This window comes from Paroedura picta, chromosome 14, assembly GCF_049243985.1.
Source record: "Paroedura picta isolate Pp20150507F chromosome 14, Ppicta_v3.0, whole genome shotgun sequence".
In the NCBI taxonomy this organism is placed as follows: domain Eukaryota; kingdom Metazoa; phylum Chordata; class Lepidosauria; order Squamata; family Gekkonidae; genus Paroedura; species Paroedura picta.
In genome coordinates this window covers 10,433,081-10,455,805 of record NC_135382.1, presented here as the reverse complement: position 1 = coordinate 10,455,805, position 22,725 = coordinate 10,433,081, and the positions used below count along the sequence as shown (strand labels likewise).

General features: G+C 46.9%; 1 protein-coding gene across 3 annotated transcripts in view; it reads right to left on the bottom strand.

Moving 5' to 3' along the window:
- Positions 1-11,569: 11,569 nt before the first annotated feature.
- PSD2 (pleckstrin and Sec7 domain containing 2) overlaps positions 11,570-22,725 on the bottom strand; it is a 99,167-nt gene continuing 88,011 nt past the window's right edge. For all 3 annotated transcript variants that reach the window (XM_077310043.1, XM_077310044.1, XM_077310045.1), the window contains 2 exons: positions 20,632-20,775; positions 11,570-13,198 (listed from right to left, as the gene is read on the bottom strand). In XM_077310043.1, the coding sequence (XP_077166158.1) occupies positions 12,980-13,198; positions 20,632-20,775 (363 nt within the window). In that variant the 3' untranslated portion in view covers positions 11,570-12,979. The remainder of the gene's footprint in view (positions 13,199-20,631; positions 20,776-22,725) is intronic.

Below are 22,725 nucleotides of genomic sequence, written 5' to 3'. Positions count from 1 at the left end.
GTGGTGTGCCAGAGGTATCTTATCCCATGACTGCTAAGTTTATCCAGGAACCTTTGGTCAAGGAGCTTGTTAGAATTCCGTGTCTATGGTCATGTCCACCAGATCATCTCTCTCTATGTACTTGTGAATTCTGAAAGGTCAATGAGGCAAAACTTTGATTGCAGAAGTTACCTTGATCCTTCCTCCTCTAGGAGTTTTGTGATCAGGATTTAATTATTCTTGTCTAATCAAGAAGAAGAGCTGGTTTTTATATCCCAGTTTTCACTACCCAAAGGAGTCTCAAAGTGGATCACAATTGCCTTCTCTTCCTCTCCCACAACAGACCCCTGTGAGATAGGTAGGGCTGAGAGAGTTCTGACAGAACTGCTCTTCAAGAACAGTTCTATCAGGACTAGTCCAAAGTCGCCCAGCTGGCTGCATGTGGAGAGGTAGAGATTCAAACCCAGATCTCTAGATTAAAAACCACCACTCTTAACCACCACATCAAGCTGGCTCAGTCAATCAATTTATTTGGAACCAACATTTAGTTGGTGACTCACAAATTTTCTCGATCCTTCCACAACTTTTTAAAAAGTCTCCATTTTCAGTCCTCTTGCAAGATGCCTTGGTGCCTATTGAGCTTTCTCCTCTTCACACAAGCCTCGCTGTATCAGTTCCGAAATATAAATGTCTGTGTACTTCTCCCCAGTTCCACTTGACCCTGGGGACAGCTGGTTGGCTAAGAATGCTCCCCTGGACTCTGTCCACTCACACAACTTTGGGAAAGGTACGCACAAGTCTGATGAGCTTTCCCCCTTTCCTTGGGTCCCTCTCAAGGGGTGTCTGATGGAGCCTACATTCGTTTCCATGTGAGGACCAGTGGGTGAGATGAGCCATCTGTCCTGTGAGGAGCATTTCTGTCAGCCAATGTAAAAGGAATGGCCTGATGCGTCATGGGAGAGGATCAAGAGAGGCAAGGAACAAAAGGTGCCAGGGGTATCAAGTGACGACACGTTCCAGCTCAGGGTAATTTTTCAGACCACATTTCTTTAATGGCATGAAATTTCTGCAAATACTTGTCTGTACTTCACACACACAATTAGTGCCTGACTCTTCAAAGCCACACCAGTATATCTTTCAAGCATTGCCCAGAGTCAAGGAATTGGATGGGCAAATGGTTTACACTGAGCTGAACTCTCTGTGATTTCCTGCCAACAAAACTCACACACTCATGCATTCTGCAGACTTCAGAGGTATTCCGTGTACACTCTCCACAGAAAGCACACACACTTGTCCCAGATTCCTTCTCAATGGGAGACGGGAAGGAATACAGCAGACTGTACTTGCCAAAAAGCCGCCTTCATAAATCTGCAGGATTCTGGTTTGTAACATCAATAGGGTTAGATCCAGCCAGCGTCAGATTCCTCCTGTGGCTGGAGCCCATGATGCAAACTGTTCTCCACAAGAAGTTGTCTGCTGAGGTTCTTCCATCGGAGAAAGAATGCTTGTTGCGGAAGTGGATGACTGAATATTCTTCCACCATAGCCCTCTTTGCTGCCACTTGGAACTGAGATCCTAAAGCAGGGGTGGCCAAAGTGTGGCTCTCCAGATGTCCATGGACTACATCTGGAGAACCCCAGTTTGGCCAAACTAGTCCTAGAGCAGGGGTAGTCAAACTGCGGCCCTCCAGATGTCCATGGACTACAATTCCCAGGAGCATTCGCTGGCAGGGGGCTCCTGGGAATTGTAGTCCATGGACATCTGGAGGGCCACAGTTTGACTACCCCTGTCCTAGAGCATGCCAAATCTTCCCTTTGGGTTGCAAACTGAAGAAGAGTATTGATTTATTTAAAACATTTTTATGCTGTCTGTCCACCCCATAAAGAAACCCCAAGGTGCAAACATTAAATGGAAACTAAAACATCTCAGATATTAACGATTAAACTGTTTATGTTTTACATAAACATATAAATACATAAAAACTGACAGGGTGAGAGGCTAAGAAATGTTAGCGATGGACCAACAAACCAAATGAAAAATCTTTACCTGCTGAGGGAAGGCACTGACAGAGGGGGAATCAAAATACCTGGGGAGGGAGTTTCTGTAGAGATTCTTGTTAGGACCCCCTGAGAACAAATAGTTGGAATGCTGCTAATACATCATTTCTTATGCGTAGCATGTAATGGTATTTTTAATTAAGTCCAAGATTTGATGAATAGCATTTATTTTGTATCGAACAACATTTGATTCAAAATTTGAATTTGAGATTTAATACAAGTAGCATACAGAAACCAAAACAACCAAACAATGTGCATTTAAATTTTTAAATGTTTCGTTTAAAGCATTATATTTTAATTTTTGAATTTACTTTCTGAATTTCTGTTTCCAAAATTTGAATTTACAAACCAGAAATTCCTACCATTCATTCTGTGCAAACTCAGGAGTGAGGGAGGAAAGCCCCCAGGACATTGCTGATATACGTAGCACAGAGCATGCAATATAGGCAGGCCATATGCACCATTGGTACCTTTTCAGAGAAATCTTCAGCAGCTACAGTGCCTGCTTCCAGAAGCACTAGCCTACTGTGAGTTCTTCTGTATCCTCATTTTTGTCACTTACATGTCCCTATTACTTCAGGATTTTTTCTTTTTTATATGTTTTACTCACTCTAGTGGTCAATTCAAAATTACATCTATATTCTATCATAGCTCCTTGCTTAAACTCCCACAGGTTTTTTAAAAAATATTTAGTTAATATTTATTGATTATATAAAAAACACACATAAGATTGTCATTGATTAATTGGTTCTCTTGAGAGATTCATCCCCCCTCCCTCACCTCCATTCAGTCATTGGTTAGTTTGATAGTCCACAAAAAGCTTCCATTGCTTCTAGAATTCATTTTCCGGTCGGCTATTGACTAATACTGTCAGTCTCGCCAATTTAGCAAACTCCCATAGGTTTTAATGCCAAGCGTACAAGCAAGTAGTATTGAATGAATAGAGGGAACAAAACGTGCAGAAAAGGAAAAAAATCTCAAAGCAATAGGGACTCCCAAGCACAGAAGCACCCTACATTAAGAGAAGCTTGCTGTTTGGTATCCTTCAGCGTGTTATTTTGGTCTAGATCCTTTGCATGAAAGCTCCCTGCCAGCTATTTCTTGGGGTGACCCTATTCTGCTGCCTGCATTTTATTTTATTTTATTTTATTTTATTTTATTTTACGTTACGTTACGTTACGTTATTTTATTTTTTTTCTTGGATTTATATCCCGACCCTCCCAGCTAGGGTTGGGCACTTTGCCTGCCCAAGCGGCCATTGGTGCCTGAAGCAGCCAGCACCGCAGCGCTGAACCAGGACAATCATAGCATCTTGGCTTTTCAGGGGTGGTGGTCCAGATGGTGTTATATCAAGGTGTTCACTGGCCATAACCAAATGCCGAGCAGAAGACCTCCGTTCTACAGACTCAGTGGAACTGGATTCTGTCAGTGCCCTCAACTCTTCCGGCAGCTCATTTCACCAGGTCAGGGCCAGGACTGAGGATTTCCCTCATGTTTGTTGAGTCTACCCACCCGTACTGCATATTCCAACACAATATGTTCCCAAACAACACTTACGAACCCTAGCCGAATTGGGTCGCAATTCTGGAATATTTCCCTGAATTCTGCTATTCAGTTTCCATTCTTAACATTCAAGTTTTCACAGAGGAAAGTGAATGGCCCCATCCGTTTACCTGGAAGGACACATTCCAGTTTTCAAGGGAAGCAATATAGGTGCTTTGGGATTCATTCAAAATCATGTTTATTCTAATATAGTGGTCTCAGTTCTTCCATAGTTTTCTCCCCCTTTCCGTGGTAAGATTATAAACTAGATCTCTGAATTACATTAAAATAATTCCACAAATATTAGAGGCAAATGTTATTAGTATAAACTTACAGATTTCCCATATAGAGCCTCTTGTGGTGCAGGGTGGTAAGGCAGTGGCATACTGTCTGAAGCTCTGACCATGAGGCTGGGAGTTCGATCCCAGCAGCCAACTCAAGGCTGACTCAGCCTTCCATCCTCCCCCACCTTCCCAAGTGCTAAGGTGTGTGGAGGGAAAAGAGCCCCACACTGCAGGTAGCTGAGCCCTTGCAGCGTTTTAAAATGGCAATGGCATCCTTGTGACACTATCGTGTCTACTTTGGCCCTAAAATACATGAAGAGACCTGCGCATTTGTGAGGTCCTGTTTTTAAATCCATCTAAGCTGGAGAACCTTGATGCATCTTGTGCCAGTGATTTCCGTACATAAGTATTGTTTCATGTCAAGAAGCGCCTTCTCCGGCTTGCCCTGAATCTTACACCCATCAATTTCATCAAGTGACCCCAAGTTACTTTTATGGGAAAGGGAGCAAAAATCCTTCTCTACCTGTACCACACTTTAACTCTGTAAACTCTATTATATCCTCCCCATCTTTCATTCTCTGTTAAAATTCTCCCAACATTTCAGGCTCCTCTTGTAGATCAGTGCTCCACTTTCTTGATCATTTTGGTGGCCATTCCCCTCACCCCGCCCCACGACCAGCACTGTAACATCTTTTTAAAAGAGGGAGCCACAAAAACAACACATAGTATTCTGAAAGTGTTAGTGCCATAGATTTACACATGTTTTATAATAATGGCCCTATTTTCATCCAAGTCTCAGTATTTAACCCAGCTGGATGTTCAGTTCTTCAGTTATGGGATCTCCCCCCACCCCGATTTTGGGGAGCGGAATAATTGGCTCAGAAGCAGTGGAAATCAGAGGCCAATGGGTTTCTCTCTGGGTGTGTAGGGAGCTCCGAGTCCCCTGGTGCCGGAAAGTCTGGGGGAAAAGCGATCAGAAAGGGAGTTGGCATTCCTGGGCTCGCAGCTCAGGCTGAGCTCACGTACATTTATCCTGGGGTGTGGAAGACGAAGTGGGATGGGGGAAGGAAGGAAAGAGCAACCACATGTCAGAGGGAAGCAATTCAAACCCTAGGGGATGTGGGGAGTCTGGGAACAGAATCCAGAACATGATCAGACAGAAATCAGTGTGTTTCTTTGGAAGCCCGAGACAGGATGAAAAATTAAGAGCGCGTGAATGCTTCTCTTTGTGGAGTTGCTTGTACTGTGCACAAACTCTCTCCTTCCAACCTGTGAAACATAAGCAGGGAAAGATAAGGTTAAGACACACACAACTGTTCCCAGTGTGGATGGGGGGGGGGGTCATCCGAGGGCTGGGGAAGGCTTTGAGGCATCCCATTTCAGTGCTGTGTGAGGAAGGCAAGATGGCTATTCCCAGAGTTAAGTATGTGCCTTATGCTCATTCTTCCAGCCACTGTGCCTGAATATTGGAGGATTCGGGACAATCACCCAGTCCCAAGATTATTCTGAGTAGTTTGGGGCTGGTTTATGTCTCAGAATCCAGAAAACAGAACAGAATAAACTTCTCCATGCAATTGCTGTGGGTTCATATACCAGGTCCTATGTATAAATTAAAAGTGAGGATGCACCACCCCAAAAATACTCTTACAGAAAGGAGGTGACCCGAGAGGCTCAAACTCCTACCACTTTGACTCACATTTTCTTCAGTGGTTGTAAACGGGGGTCCCCTTCTTGGGTAGTTGGTTCCACTGTCTGCTGACCCATTTGCTGCTGTTTGGCAAGTCACTTTGCCGCATGTCTTCTTAAATTCGAGTTCGAATTGGCTCCCAGTCGAAGTCCTGATCTAGTTCAAGGCTTTGGTCATAACCTTTAAGACCTTACACAGTCTGGGCCCCGTGTATCTTTGGGACCCTCACTCTGAATAAGTTCCCCAGAGAACACTTCATTCTAATAATACCAAGCAGCCAGGGATCCCTAGCTCTCAACCAGAGTCAGGGCACTTTCAGCCTTGGATTCTGCATGGTGGAACGAGCTCCCAGAGATGAGGGCCCTGATGGAGCTTGCCAAGTTCCACAGGGCCTTCAAGATGGAGCTCTTCCTCCGGGCTTATGGTTGAGGCCAGTTGCAAAGTTGAAAATAAACCATGCCTCCCCCATCCCATGCCCCCTCCCCAGACTTCTAGTGAAACCTATCCTGGCAAAATTACTACCTATGCAATTAATGTAATCTACTACTGGTACAGACAGCTGCTTAATTATATTGTTTTAATGTTTATGAATGTTGTTTTATTGGTTTATTGACAATCCGACCTCGAGACTTGTGTTCACACCCAAGATGGCTAGACTGAGAAGGGCGGTATACAAATCAATATAATAAACAAACAAACAAACAATGCAATGTAGCACCCTCAGCTTTTTGCCCAAATGTGTTGTCACACAGTCTGCACCCTCTCCCAGTCCTTGCTGCCTGACTGCTCCTTCAAGCAAACATTTAAATAAACAATCAAAACAGTGACAAATTATATACGTCAGAACTAAATGCTGTGCTTCAGTAAAAGCCTACCTTTCAGTGTCTGGCTGTGTACTCTCTAGCAATGGTAATGGACAGTATTTGGTAAGCATCAGCAGTCCTTTGACACAGAAGCACTTGTTCAGCAGGTGTTTGCAGTTATTTAGCACAAGCCAAACAGACCAGAAGATCGGCTCACATCTCATCAACACTGTTAAATATGGTAAATTCATCTGTCAATCATGTTTGCAGCAGCAAAACTCCTAGCATCCCTAAAGATTATGAAAGCAGCAAATGTGGTCAGAATGGGTGACTTCAACGACCCTCACACCAATTTGCCAGTTGTGCACTTGTGTCCTGACATAGAGAAAAGGTTTCTGGAGCTCATATATTACTGTGCATCAGAACTATGGGTCCGAATGCCAACCAGAGGGGTAGCGGTCTTGGGCGTGATCCTGAACAGGGCTCAAAACCTGGTGCCAGATGTGAACGTTGTACCAGTTGGGTGTAGTAACTACAATAGTATTAGGCTTGGTATTCAGGTCAATGGATAGTAACCTCCCAAGCTCTGAGCACTTAACTTTTATTTCACAGATGGAATTTCACAAAAATAAACGGACTGTAGAAAGTAAAATGTACATTTGTGTGATCAATTTCATGAGGACTAAATTCACCCCTTGCCACCAGTGATTCTGTGGTCACAGGTAGGTTTTTGCACTACCTACAGTACTTGTAGCATAACTTGGGCAGAGTCTGCACTTACTTTGTTTATTCCATTGTCAATCCTGTTGAATTCAGATCACTTTGAACTCGAGTCTTCCTCTTCCCCCCCCTCCCCATTGAAACAGGAAAGTCTTCTGCACGTGGTTAGGGAGGCTCAGAAGAGGGGGGTTGAGGCAAATGGAGACTCTTTCTCTGTTTTCTTGAAGGGGGGAAAGGATCCAAGAAGCAAGAGGAGGAAGGAAAAAATCCTTTCTTTTCTTGAAGGTGAGGGGGAACGAAGAAGGCACAAAAAAAAAAAAATAATCCAAGGCCTACAGAAGTTGAGAGAAATTAGGGGCTTCTCCTTTGAGGCAGGCTTGTCAAATGACCACCTGTAGCCAATCACGGGTCCTCTACCACGGAGGAGAGCCCAGATTCAAAACAATGCGATTTTCTGAATATATTCAGGATTAGCAGCAGTCTGAGATATCCCACAATAAAGGTAGGGTCACTCCGGATCAATCCTTCTTGCTGCAGAAGGAAAATTAAAATCGCCCAAAATCCAAACGGAAATCGCATTCTGTGTAGAGGGCAGGGACTGAATCGATCTGGGGTTGGAATAAAAGCTCCATGCAGTTTACACCTAGGTCTGAACGAATATAATAAAGTTTGAATCTGAATCAGTACTTGTAGCCAAAAGTGGTAGCACCTGGGACTTGGAATGTATGGTAATTGATTGTTGCAGTATTGAAGATGGATGGCTAGCTATGTCATCTTGGCTACTATAGCCTCAAAGCTCTGCAAGCAGCAACCCAAAGACTGGGCGCTGGAGGCAGAGGACAGATGGTGCAAACGGTATCCAGAGTTTCACGTGGCTGATGCTGGAGGCCCAAGACAGTTCTGCAACCAACCTGATGCTTAGCAAAGTGGTGGTGGCTTGTTTGAAGGCTTCCAAAGCTACACAGACATTATTTGGGAGGGCTGTATCCGACATGCCACAACTGACTCTTAGGTGGATTTCAATACTTTGTGTTCTTGAGTTATGCCCCAAAGAATAACAGTGCTGATGCACTAACATGGAAATAGGTGCCTTTGTCAGAGACGATCTTCAGGTAAATAGGGGAGGATTTTATACTGAGTGGCTGTTCTCTAGAACTGGGCAGGACCTGGTGTCATCCATGGCGATACCAGAGCTCTCGCAATTTGTTGTTGGCCTCATCCACCAAGCAGGTCACACCCTGGATTTCATTTTCAGTGTGGGTCTGAATGTGGATCTGGTCACAGCAACTGCCCTGCCAAGGTCAGACCACTATGCCCTGAAGGCTCAGCTAAGGCTACCACCCCTCCTCAGTTGGGCGCCAACTAAATTTTAGCTCACCAGAGGAGACTTATGAATCCAATTGGATTCCTCAACGCTCTGGGGGAACCAATGCCTCTCGGCACCTCTCTCAATGGCCTGGTCAGTGACTGGCATGACAGAATTCTGGCCGCCATTGACGAGATAGCTCCCCACCGGCCTCCCTCCCCCCATCTCAAGTGAGCCCCCTGGTACACCAAGGAGCTTTGCGGTAAAAAACAGGAACTGAGATGGCTAGAACGAGTTTGGAGGAAGACTCACAATGAAGCCTAGAGAACGTCTTATAGAATGCAGATGAAGGCTTATGAGATAGTGGTGAAGTCAGTAAAACGCAGTCATCGCGCCTGCAGACTCACACCCAGAATTATTGTTTAGGATAGTTCAATCTCTCACTGCAACAAAACAGTAGCCAGTTGGATATCAGCTGTGAGGCATTCGCAAGTCATTTCACAGACAAAATCTTGACACTCTGCTGTGACCTCCCTCCACCCTTAGACACAGAAAGTGAACTTAAGGCCCCTTGGCCGTCTTTGGAGAAAACACTGAGTGACTTCAGATGACTCACGCTGACTGAAGTGGACAGGATGCTAACAGCAGCGAGGCCAAAGACATGGCCAATAGACCACCTCCCTGCCTATGCCCCTCAAAGAGCTTTACGCTTGACCACCACCAATTGGCTAATGAACCCTGGCCCTATATAAGCCCGCCTGACCTCAACCAGGTCCAGAGCCTTCTCTGTCCTGGCCCCCATCTGGTGGAATGAACTCCCAGAGGAGATCAGGGCCCTAATGGAACTAAAACAGTTCCGCAGGGCCTGCAAAAGGGAGCTCTTCCGCCAGGCATTTGGTTGAGACCGAGTAATACCAGCAACATCCACAGGGCCCCTGCTCCCTCCCTCCCAGAAATCCATTCGTGCTTTATGCCCCTGGACCTGTTTGCACTATTACAGTCTGTTACCTCTGTTATAGTTATTGATGTTAATATTATTATTGTTGCAGTTACTTATAGGTTATGGAAAAAAATAAGTTCCATGTATTGTTTTTTACGTTCCATGTACACCACCTGAGCCTCAGGGGAGGATAATATATAAATAAAATAAATAAATAAAATGAATAAGACCTCTTATGTGTGTGTGGAAATGGGAAGACTTAGTCCTTGGAGCATTTTATATTTGAGTGCATACTGTATAAGCACATTTTTGATACTCTCATAGAACCTTATGCACAGACAACCCCAGAGAATATAGGTTTTTAAAATCATTGCAGAGTTTTAGAAGAATGAAGCGATCACATTCAAAGTGGCTAAGTATGGTAGTTTGACGATAAAACTCTGGAAGGAATGGTTAAAATGTAGATATATAGATTCGGGGTAGCCAATTATAACTGCTACAAGGATGTATGAGGTTTTATCAATTTGACATTAAGGGGCTTTTATCTGACATATATCTTTAAACAGCCCCGTGGCACGGAGCGGACTGAATACAAGAGTAAGGGCTGTGTGGGAGGAGTTAGGGCGGGCCCTGTCCGGGATAAAAACGAACCGGCTCCTGATTGGCCCCTCCGAGTGTCCAGCCCAGCCCAGCCCAGCCCAGCCCAGCCCAGCCCAACCCAGCCCAGCCCAGCCCAGCCCAGCCCAAGCAGCCAAAGGGGAGCTGCGCAAAGCGCGGCTCCCCATTGGCTGCTTCGCCCAGCCAGGGAATCACCGCATAGACTGGACTGCCAGCCGATGCAGTGAGTTCTCTGGGGGGCCGCGCCGCCTTCTCCCGGCCGCTGGGGCGAGGCCGCTCCAGCGGCCGGGAGAAGGCTCACGAGAGACGCCGGTGGGGAGGGAGCCGCGCCGCCTTCTTCCATCTTCGGGGAGGGTGGGGGGGCAGGAGCCGCCATTCTCTCGGCCCCGAGAGCGGCCTCGCGTGGCAAGGCCACTCCCGGGGCCGAGAGAATGGCGGCTCCCGACCCCCACCCTCCCCGAAGAAACAAACGGCGTTCTCTCGGCCCCGGGGAGGGTGGGGGACGGGAGCCGGCCTTCTCTCGGCCCCGGGAGCGGCCTCGCTGTGGTGAGGCTGCTCCCGGGGCCGAGAGAACACCAGCTCTTAGCGCCCATTTTATTAAATAATAAAATGGACTTTATTTCTAGTTGTATTATATTTTACATTTGCTTGGATGGTATTTTCTGATGGTCTTGGACCATACAATAAATGACTTGACGAACACAGAACTGTGCTGTTTCCCTAAGATCAAGCATGGCACAGGGAGCACTTCTTCCCTCCCAGAGGCTCTGGCTGCCTGGCATGTTGGCCTTTCAGATCTCTGAAGAATGGGAACTGAAGCTCAGACAGAAAGGACCACCATCAGCCATAGGCCGGGGATGGGGAAATTAAAGAGCCCTGGGGAATGTCTCAAAGACACATACATGCCTCTGATCAGCTCAAAGAGCAGGGCCTGGAGGAACCACGAGGGCGATGTTGAGTGAACCTTGGCTGTCGCTTCCTCTTTCTGTAGGACCACAGCAAGTTGTCAGCAGCAGGAACCCTTTGGCTTGGACCAAGACTCCAAAAAAGAAGCCAACAGATGAGCCAAGGTCAGTTTGGGGCTGACCAGCTTGGAGTCGTGTTGCTGAATTCTGGCTTGGCTGACAGTCACCCTTCACGATATCATCCCACAAGCAACTTCACTTGTAATTTAAAGGGTTAGATTGTCCCAGTCAGCAGTAAAATCCTCTTTGAACACATGATACGGACAAATACCGAATCAGACCCTCAATCCATCAAGGTCAGTATTGTCTACACAGGCTAGCAGCCTCTCTCCAGTGTCTCAAGCTGAGGTCTTTCAAATCACCTACTGCCAGATCTCTTAAGTGGAGATACTGGGGATTGAACCTTTGACCTTCTGCATGCCAGGCAAATGCTCTTCCACTGAGCCACAGCTCCTCCTTTGCAGGCAGAATAGACAGAAAGGACCCAGATGGCTCCTGCTGAGCCAGAGCATTCATTTTTTGTCTTCAGGTCTTACCTGACTCCTGGCAACCCCATGGGATTGTCAAGACAAAAGAAGCCCAGGAGTGGTTTGCCATCATCTGTTTCTGCATTGCAACCCCAGACTTCCTTAGTGGTCTCCCAACCAAATATGAACCAGAGCAGTCGATGGCACTGAATTAATTATCTTTATTAACAGGTTCATCTTTATTCATTTGTACACGATTCTTAGTGCATCCTTTCAAATAAAACTATCAAACTGTACCAAAAAACCCTAAAGAGATTTTAAAAAGGGAGTGGCAGAACAGGGCGGTGGCTTCTCAGTGGTAAGAAACATTATGGAAACTCAATCGTTTATAAACTCTTAAAAGCCGTGAGAATCCAAACAAATCTCTTTGTTCTCCTTTTTTCTTAAAAAGCTGCAAAAATATAACCTGTAAATTACTGTAACTAGCAGCAACAAGATCCTGTAAAACTGGAACTTGGTCAACTGTGGACATGACTAGAAAAAGAAGATGAAAATGAATCAATTTTGTAAATAAAGTGCTGGAGGCCTTGAAAATGCCGCGGGAACCACTTTGACTGCAGGGAGAAAGGAAGAGAAGCACGACGTCCTATTGAGCGAGTCTAGCGATGCAGGCAGCGAAATGGGAGTTATGTACATCTATCTGTGACCAGCAGCTCAATCCCTCCCCCCTCCCCCCCCCCCACATACATGTAGCAACGCTTGCAATAGCCTGGATGCCTGGAAAGCTGAAGCAGAAGGAAGAGGCACAAGAGACAGCAGTGAATTGGCTATTTATGGCACTGGAGGGCACAGCAATTGGAGCGCCTGGAAGCAGCGAAGCTAAATGGGATTCTCTTGTTACAAAACAGAAGCAGAAATGTTTAAGCGATCACATTTTTTAAAAAGAAAAGAAAAACCAAAACATCATTGCTTAGCATTGCTAAGATCCCTGTATACTGAAGTGGATTTCTTCCTGCCTGTCTCTCACCTCTGCAAGGTAGTGTGTTTGGCACTTCCTGTAAAAAAATGTATATCCGTTTGGGCTGGTAATGCAGTTATTGCGAGGCCACTGAATGCAGTTTGTGGGATGGTGGCCACTGGAGTCGACTTTACAAGCGCAGAAAGTGGCCGGACCCTGTTATCGTTGCACTGTGGAGAAATTCTGTACATTTGCTGCCCTCGCATTTCTTGTCTGAGACAGCGTAAGATGCTGCGATCCCACCGGTAGTTCTTGGACATGAAAGAACAGTGTTGGTCATGTCTCCAGGGGTTGCTCAGGGAGGCCCAAGAAAGAGCACCAGCAAAAAAAGAGCTACTCTGCTCTCCTGAGTGGGGCGGGGCCTTTTATTGCACACCCTCTTCAGCGAATGTCATGTGAGGAAATGGCTACAGTGATAATCAGTGTGATCCTGAAACTCTGAAGCACCCGGAGAGAATTCGTGTAAACTGAAGTTTCTTGGCATTCTTTTGCTGTAGTATTTGAGCCATGTACGTTGGGTATGTCTCAGAAATAATTGTGCTCATAGGTTGTAGGTTGAGGAGGACCAGGTATCTCTGATTGGCTACTTGCACTTATTGGTGGCCAGAAGTGCTTTGCTCCGTAACATCCTTCTCTGCTTTGCTTATTACAGGCACCGGTCCTTGGCTTATGGACGGGCTGGAATACGTCTTCCTCAAGGAAATGTCATCCGTTTCCATTGTGAAGATACCGGCTTCGATTTTTTCCAGGTCATCTGTCCCAGCCTTTATCTTCATGCACAGGAGGCTGATGTACGTCTCATAGCGGCTTTTCTATAGAGGGTATTGAAAAAAAAGAAGGATGTGCCCAAGCATCAAGAATGATCACAGCAACAGAAAGAGGCAAATTATGGCTATTACTCTTTGTGCCTTCGGGGAAACCCATAATCTGCACACCAGAGACCAAAAAGTTTGCTCCAGGGAAGGCCAAGCCTTCAGCTCATTTTGGACCCTTTGAGATCTGACAGCAGCAATTTCTCAGTTGCAGATATAAATGGGACCCTGAAGGCTGCTGACGGAAAGTTAGCAACAAGGGCATGTTTTTGTTGTGGTGCACCAAACACAATAATCTACCCTTGAATGCTCTACAGAAATATTGTTTCTATCCATATGCATATCCACATATTCACCTCTTCATATACTGGACTCCTCCCATTAGTTGCCCCTTCCATAGTCATAAGACCTGACAAACATTGAATTATAGCAGCTGGGTTCTTGATGCCAAAGAGTGCCTGGGTGGGGTGAGCTCTAGGGCAGCAATGCGCTAACTTTAGTTTTGGCAAAGAAAGTCATGTACCCTGTTCATTAACCCTTCAATAAAGAGGTTTCTTCAACCAAGAGTCCGCTTATTGTGGGAAATTGACTGACAATTAAATATGCTGCTGTTAGGGGAATTATCCAGTAGCTTTGCAGGGATTCCATTTTCCGAGAGGCTTTTGTGACTGTAAGTCTGCAAAATGAGATTGCATTCAGCATTTATAAAACTGATTGTAATAAATATGGTACTGCCCAAGACAATTGGATCACAGCTGACATTCGGAAATGGACTCCAGCTAAATTGTTAGCTCCTGTGACTCTTGCCAGCCTTTTTCAACCCTTTGACCATGGAAGAGCACCTGAAATATTTTCAGAATTCAAGGATCCCTGAAATTGATGTCAGCTGGCCACACCTCCCAGCCTCTCCCCCGGGAAGTGACATGTCACCAGAAGTGACATCACCACCTGCACTCTTCCTTTCACTCCCTCTTCCTGCCATTGCTACTACTACGGTGGCTCTGATTCATGTTGATTGGAAAGAAGGGCAGTAGCTGAGAAGACAGCCCAGACGAGGGTTGAGTGCTCCGGCGTGCTTCAGCAAACATTTTGAGCAGTTTGAGAACGCCTCTTTCCTTGTCACCGTCCTCCCTCCCACTTCCCTTTTTAAAAAAGGGGTGATTGCATTACAATGCTGTTTCTAAGTTTTAAAAAGCAGTCTTGCAGTCTTACACAGCAGTGTTACAGCATTATAACATTATAACCTAGGGTTGTTGTTTTTTTTAAATTACATTTGGAACACTTTGGGGGGAAGGGGGAGATCAAGGGCGCAGAATGGTGGGATTAAGGGGCGGAATGAAACAAAGGTGCAAACAGGCAACATTTTGTAAAAAAATAGTTTTGGAAAAGGGGCAGGGAGCAAAGCATTTTGGGAGGCTTCCTCTGTTGGACTCAGTGCGGAAAGCATGTTGCAAATTTCAGCCTGGGAAATAAGGGAAAGCCCAAGTGCAGAAGGCTGGAGTCGACGTGCAGCATCCAAAGGAAATCCAAACAGGCTAAAACAAGGAATGTCTCCTAATGCAGAAACGGTCTATGGCCTTATATCCCACTGAAGTCAGTCCCCTCCTCAATCACTCTCATCTGGCTTAACACCCAAAATTGGCAACCCAAACAAAGGAAGTTGGCTTATCATGCTTTAACCATTACAGTTCTCTTTATTAGTTATTGACTTGACTTGTGATCATGCTGGGTTCAAGTTATTGACAGATCTGGTGGCAAAGAAAGGTAATTAAGAGAACTGTTTTTAACACGGGTCCGATCACTCACAATCGGATCCAGCCTTAACTAAGTTCATGAGATCGCTGTACTCTATTTAATCTGTTTAGAGACGATATATGCTGCCTCGCCAGAGAATCTGCTCAAGGTGGCTTATAGCAGTGGTCCCCAACCTTTCCGAGGCTGGGGACCGGCAGGGCATCGGGCCGCGCCCCCGCGGACCGCGCCCTTGCGGGCCACGCCCGCGGGCCGCGCCGCGCCCGCGGGCCGCGCCCACGGATCGGGCCGCGCCCGCGGGCCGCACCCACGCCGCGCCCGCGGGTCGCGCCCACGCCGCGCCCGCGGATCGGGCCGCACCCGGGCCGCGCCCGCGAGCCGCGCCCGGGCCGCGCCCACGGATCGTGCCGCGCCCACGGATCGGGCCGCGCCCGCGGATCGGGCCGAGCGGGCATGGCCCGCACAGGCGCGGCCCGGCCCTGATTCCCTCTCCCCACCTCCCGCAGTAAGAAGCTTCCCGGGCTGCAAGCTTGCGGCCTGGGAAGTTTTTTACTGCGGGGGCGGGGCGGGGAGAGGGAGCCGCGGCCCGGTGCCATGGCCTTTGCGGCCCGGCACCGGGCCGCGGCCCGCAGGTTGGGGACCACTGGCTTATAGTATATGAAGAAATGAAAAAATGAAAAATGTTTTTTGCCAATTAGCTGACAACTGATTTTTTATCATCTAAGATATCAGGGTTGAACATTTGTACTTTTTCTCATTGCGTATAACTGTAAAATTAAGAACATAACAAGAGGCACCTTGCTACATCCGATCAGGGTCCCTCTAGCCTCCTGTCTTACACAGGGGCCAACCAGTTCCTCTAGAGGGCCAACAACAGGGCAGAGAGGCTGAGGCCATCCCCTGAAGTTGCCTCCTGGCATTAGGATACTGAGGTAGAATCACAGAGTTGGAGGGGACCTCCAGGTTCATCTAGTCCAACCCCTTGTACAATGCAAGAACTCACAACTACCTGCCCACCCACAGTGACCCCAATTTCATGCCCAAGTGATCCCTCCACCAAAAATCTTCATCATCATATCCCTGCCTGCCCACCCACTCACAATCTGCCTAAGTCCATAAAATCAGCATTTCTATCAGGTGACTATCTAGCCTCTGCTTAAAATTTTCCAAAGATGGAGAACCCACCACCTCCCGAGGAAGCCTGTCGCACTGAAGAACCACTCTGACTGTCAGGAACTTCTTCCGCATGTTTAGAATTTTTTTTAAAATTGATTTCATCCCATTGGTTCTTGTCCGACTCTCTGGGGCGACAGAAACACCTCTTCCACATGGACTGACTCTGAATGTGGAAGTTCTCTGAATGTGGAACATTCCAAGTTGCTTTATTTCAGAGCATTCTCTCTTGGATGCCTTCCTGTAGAAACATGATCTTTTGGGGACACAATTACATGGCAATAAATTTGAGTCTGACATTCTCAGACACCAGGAGAGGAGCAGCATCTAATTCTGGCTCCCTGACAAGCTTCCCTGTATGATTTGTGTATTTTCTGACACCTATTTGTAACAGACACAGACCAAGGTTGCCAAATCTCCCGTTATAGCAGGAGAACTTCCAGCAATCTGTTGTGTTGCCTGTAGGTGGCTGAAGCACTGGAAGGAAAGAGGGGGAGTGGGGAGAGATTGGTGTGCATGCCAACATGGCATCAGCATGCTAGCATCACTCCTGGGAAAAGTTAGAAGTGATATCATAGACACTCTAGGATTTTCAAAAACTCTATGGTAAAAACCACAGAGTTTTTTGTGAATCCTAGAGCACTATATGATTTCATTTCCGGATTTTACCAGAATTAATGTCAGCACACCAGCTTTATGCCAGCAAACCAATCCCTGGCCACTTACTTTTGTGATTGTGGACTGTCGCTTGGCAACCCTAATACACACACACACCATAGCTGTACATCTAAAAGAGTCATCTCATAGAACATACTTGTTGGTCTCAAGCATAACAAAGCTGTTTTAAAATGCTTTTCCACAAATGTTTTGGGCTGCATCCCATGCTTACCTTATTTAGGGTTGGCAGACACTGCTTGGGAATGAGGGTTGGTGGGGACACAGGATAATTATTCTTAAAAATACAGCCTCATATATTTACCCAAAGCTCTTAACATAAATGACAAGGGGTAGCTCTAAGAATCATCAGAAACTTTGTGGTGAAATTATGGGTTTTCCAGCAACTCCTTGAACTACCCTTTGTCACTTTGGATAATTACACAAGTCTGTATTTAAAAAAAATCCTTGCCTCTGCTGAAAGTCATGGGCAACCCGACCGAGAGATTTGGGGAATTCGCCACCCCCACTGGGGTTAAATCACATAGGTTGTGCTTAAAGAAACAGGAAGACAGAAAGAAGATCATCTGTAACAGCAGGAGCTGTTATATATTTCACTAAGGGCTAAGTGGGCAGAGTGGGTGTGGCCTGTGAGAGGCAGGGCCCAACCGGTACGTAAGAAGTGTGTCCCGATAGGGCCCTGCCTCAGACAGGTCACGCCCACTCAGGACTTTGGCCCAATGATTGGGCCAAAGTTCTGACAGGGCGCGCCCACCCAGGAGCAATATGGAGACATCGCTGCCAGTCTGCCCCTGACTACTGCAGGGAGAGGAGGTCGGTAGGGCTGCCAAGGGGGATGAGAACAGAGGCTTGGACAGGCTGCGCCAGCCCTTTTCACCCCAAGGCTGCCCTGACTGTCATGTCCAACTGTAATCTCCCTCCCTTTTTCTCAGAAAACTGACAGAGCTGGCAGGAGTCTGGTGAGTATTCTCCCCATCCTCTTTCAGGCCTGCTGCAAAGGAGCCTCTGACAGCCCCTGACTGAGGGGAGGGAGGCAATTCCAAGAGCTACGCAGGGGAGTCTGAGGGCATTCCTTTTGAGGGCGGGGAGCTTTCCTCTTCTGCCAAACAGTTGGCTGACAGGGAGGCCACAGAAAAGACCCTTCTCACTTAAAATACCACTCTGGCCAGGGTTAGATGTAGCCAAGCCATGTGTATTTCTTCTTCGTAACTCTCTGCAGATTTGAGGACTACTGCACAGCGTTATTCTGCAGACGAAACTGGATGCTGTTGTGGAGGTTCTTTTGTCTCCTGTTTCATCTGCCCAACAACCCTGTGCAGTAGGCCTCAAGTCTTTCAACAACAACCTGTGTGAGAGGCCTTAAATGTTTCTTCCTGTCCGAAGTAGCTCTTTCAGCCTGGGGAGCTGATCTTTATACTTTGCAGATGAGCTGTAATTCCAGGAGCTCGCCAGGCCCCACCTGGAGGTTGGCAACCCCTGGGTTGAAAATATTCCTGGAGGTTTGGAGGTGGGACTTCAAAATGGTACAATATCTCAGAATCGGGACTTCAAGGGAGCCATTTTCCCTGCAGAGCTGATCATCCTTATCCATGGTTCCTCTATATATTTATGAAACAGCCTGGGGGGGTGGGATGTGTCTGGCTGTCCAAGTTGGAATAGGGTCAATCAGCTGGCTGCACCCTGATTGGCCCTGCCCCTGCAGCTCCTGCCCTCCGTCCATGGACTCTAGCCTCTTTGCTCTCAGACGCGCCTCAGTGCCTGGAGTCAGCAGCAGGTAAGGGGAGAGGGCCCTGGGCAAAGGGTCGTGGTGGAGGGCCTGCTAACAAGGGCCTCTTGGCCTGCTAAGCAGTGTCTGCTAACGAGGGCCTCCTGGCCTGCTGACTGCCTGCTAAGGAGCTCTGTCCCACCCCTGCTAACGAACTGGCCAGCCCCCCACCCGCCCCATTTGATTTGGCTGCAAGCTGTGGCTCAAAGCCTCCTTAAGCTGCCTGACTGGGGGCCAGGCAAGGGGGCCCTTTCAAGGCCTGTTCTTGGGAATGGGCTTTGAAGCTAGTAAAAGAATAAAACAGTTACTTCCCATGAAGACAGCCCCACAGAATAACGAAGAATTAATAATAGATGCAGATTGGTTGCTGTGTTGGCTTGAATCAGCAGAATGAAGTTTGCTTCCAGTGGCACCTTTAAGACCAACTAAGTTTGATTCATGGTACAAGCTTTTGAATGCACCTTGAATATACCTTGAATAAAACTTTGTTGGACATAAAGGTGCCATTGGATGTAAACAGCATGACTTTTATATCAACCTGGTGTCATATGCCACGTTTTGGCTCATCTCCCAGGCTAGAGTTGTACTCCTGGTCAACACCCCTCCCTGACCCATGTCTCTGGTTATTCTCTGGTTCTCTGAAGTGCAGAGTACGTGTTTGTTATGTTAATGCATTATTGGTTTGTTCCTGGCTCTTTTGCAGCTTTCAGCACCTGGCTGTATCTTAGACTATCTCTTTTCACACTCTTCTGGATCAAACAGGTCAACGGTGGGAACAGATTTTTCCCATTTGAAACATGGTGGGTGTGTAGGAACCTCCTCTCTGCTGGGAACAATCATAACAGAACGCCTCTGGGCAGAGATGCAGCCCCATTCGTTCTCCTGGCTGCCACTCTTCCATCTCTCTGGGGAATTCGGAGTTTTTCCTAGCTCTGCCTAGTAATGTCAGCCCCCAGGTGAGACCTGTGCATCCCCTGGCACATCTTCAGAATAAAGAGATCAGCTCCCCTGGCGAAAATGGCTGCTTTGGAGGGTAGACTCCACAGCATTATACTCTATTGAGGTCCCTCCATGGCCCAAATCTTACCCACTTCTGGCTCCACCCCCAAAGTCTCCAGGTATTTCCCAATCCTGAACTAGCAACCCTAAGTCCACCTTCCAAAGTGGCCATTTTCTCCAACTGTACTTATCTCTGACCCTGGAAGATCAGTTGTCATCCTAGGAGATCTCTAGCTATCACCTGGCAGCCCTGTGGGAGAATCCTTTTAGCAAAGTCATTCAGGAAAAAAATATGACAAAGAGGTGTCCCTGCTCCTTGTGTTCTATGCCTGCCTCAGCCCCACTATCCAGGGCTGATTCTGCACTTACTTTGTTTATTCCTTTGTGGATCCTGCTGAATTCAGATTGATTTGAACTTGGATCTTCCTCTATTCCCCTCCCCCCTTGAAACAGAAAAGTGTTCTGTATGTGATTAGGGAAGCTCAGAAGGGGGGGGAGTCGAAGGGGGGGGGGAGTCAAGCGCAGCAGAAGCCTCTTTCTTTCTTTTCTTGAAGGGGGGGGGGAGAGGATTGAAGACAGCAGAGGAGGGGGAATAAATCCAAGAGGCAAATCTCTGCTGAGAGAAGTTAGGACTTCTGGAGCTTCCGCTGAGAGAAGTTAGGGCTTCCCCTTTAAGGGAAGCCTTGCAACCTGGGAACAAGGAAGCGTTTGAACTGACACCCGGGCCTATCAGGGCTTTTCTACTGTGTTGGAGGCTCAAGGCAGCAAGTTAGTTCGGGACAAGCAGAGAGCTGCACCTTTACTCATTTTTCAAATGTCAAGAGTTATATCCACTCCAGGATATTGCGAGGGAAAGGTAGGGTCACTCCGGATCAATCATGCTTGTTGCAGCTGAAAAATTTAAATTTCCCAAAATCAAAATGGAAATTGCATTCTGTGTAGATGGCAGGGACTGAATCGACCTGGGATTGGAATAAAAGCTCTGTGCAGATAGAGCCCAGGTTTCTCTGCCCCGCTCACTTTTCCTCTCCCAGAGGATGTGTCAGCTGGAACAGGGACAAAGACTTACCTCAAATATTAAGTAATGCTCTTTCAAGCAATATTCTTCAGCCTCTTTGGACTTGAGGCCCTTCACTATTGGGTGCAGCTTATGCTCGGTTAACTCGTCTGCAATCTGCCTCATTTTATTCTCGTGAGACTGCAGCTGCTCCTCCTGGAGAGAGAACAAGATTATTTATTTAAAACGTTTCCATCCCACCCTTCTGAAAAAGAGGGAGAAAGGCTCGAGGCAGCTAATATGACAAATCGCTGCCAAAGGAGCCTTTGAAAATGCCATTATCGCTATTTTGGTAGTGTATTTACATAATGGCGTGGAGCAATGATTACATCTCTTATGAGCCAATAAATCAGCTGAATGTGTGTTGGAGAAAGGAGAGATTTATTTGCAGAAATGGCCATTTTTCTTGGAGGAGAGGCGTGAAACTTTGCAACAGTGTCTTCAGGGCTTCTGAAAAGTCATGGGCAGAGGTATTTCCTTGGCAGCCAGATGGAGAATTGGGTGTTCCCCCACAAGGACGCTTCAGACAAACCTCTGCATAAGCCCCAGGGAGATTCCCCTCCTTACAGCCAGGAGTTCACAATGTGGTCCCTTTCATGACGCCCATCAAATGTTGCGGGTGGGGCTGGAGGGAGGGAGATTTGGCCCTGCAAAGCTTCTGACTGGCCATTTATGATCTGGATTGCTGTGCAGATCTTTAAAAATGTTGCTTGGACAATAATTGCCCCCCCCCCCCCCCCCGTGTAGCACAAGGATCTTCTTTGCATGACTAAAGGTAAGCCATGGCTATGCATGAAAACATTTCAAGAAGTTATTTTCAATTTAAAGGCATCCTGTGAAGCAGAACCTCTGTCTGATATGTTGAAGAGTTACTGCCTTAGTTTTTGTGGTTGCAGCCTACAAATTCCCAAGGTGCCCACGGGCTCAGAAAGGTCAGGGACCCCTGCATTAGCCAAATTGCCACTTACATGTCAATGGTTAAAAAGTTACCAGTTTAAATGTTTGATAATGTTGATACAATTCAGTTTGATTTTTGGAGTACCGTAATTGGTGTTGCAATGGAACTTGTTCACTGTCCTCTGCTGTAAACTGCCCTGAGCCATAAGGGAGGAGGGTAGTATAAAAATGCAATAAATAAATCACCCAAGTATCCACACTCCCACACCTTGGGATGTGCTATTTCATAATTCAGCAGGTTCGATGTTCAACCTTTTGTTATCTGGCCTCAGGGGTTCCACACTAGCAAAAAGCCAGCCTCTTTTACTTTGTTCCTGCCACTGAGTTATGGAGCTACAGAACTGGGTGTCCAGAACACTACATCACCCAGTCTTGAAGCAATGCTTCCCGGCAGCACCTGAACAAACATGTCGTTACTGAAGCGCCTTCCATCCTGCAGGACTGTTGCTGGAAATGGTGGACACACCCTGGGAGGTGTCCTTAGGGAGGCATCCAATGTCCTGTAGCCCTAGACTTCCCCTTGGCAAGAACTCAGCCCTTCTCCCACTGAAGATGCCATGGAATGAACTAAGGACCTGCCGAGATCTTCCAGCGAGCCATGAGGTTTATGGCTAAGGTTAGTTCTAGATTTTCTTTCCATTCTTCTCTTGTCTTAAAATAAGATATTTCATAGAGCCATAAATTCTTTTGCACAGAACATTAAGGAGCTGCTTAAAACAGGACCAGGCTTCCTAATTAGGCTTGTCAGCCTCTAGCTGTTACCTGGACATTTTCCATTACTAAAGTGCGTCTCCATATGACCAAGAACAATTCCCCTGGAGAAAATAGCTGCTTTGGAGGGTGGGGTATATTCCACCCAGTATATCCTGCAGAGGTCCCTTCCCCCCCCCCCAGCCCCACCCTCTCCAGGCTCCACCCCCAACATCTCCCAGAGCTGGCAACCCCATTCCAATTTATCATGTAATATTTCTGAAGAACTGTCTTCCAGTAAAGGAATATCATCTACCACCAGAAGCAAAATTTAAGAAATACCATTTGGTCACAAGCTACTAAGCAATTAACTTAACCATGCCGGAAACTGCCGGACAGCTAAGCAAGGCTGTAACCGTGGAGCACTGTTTGCAAGTGCAGGTATTTGGGGAAGAAAGG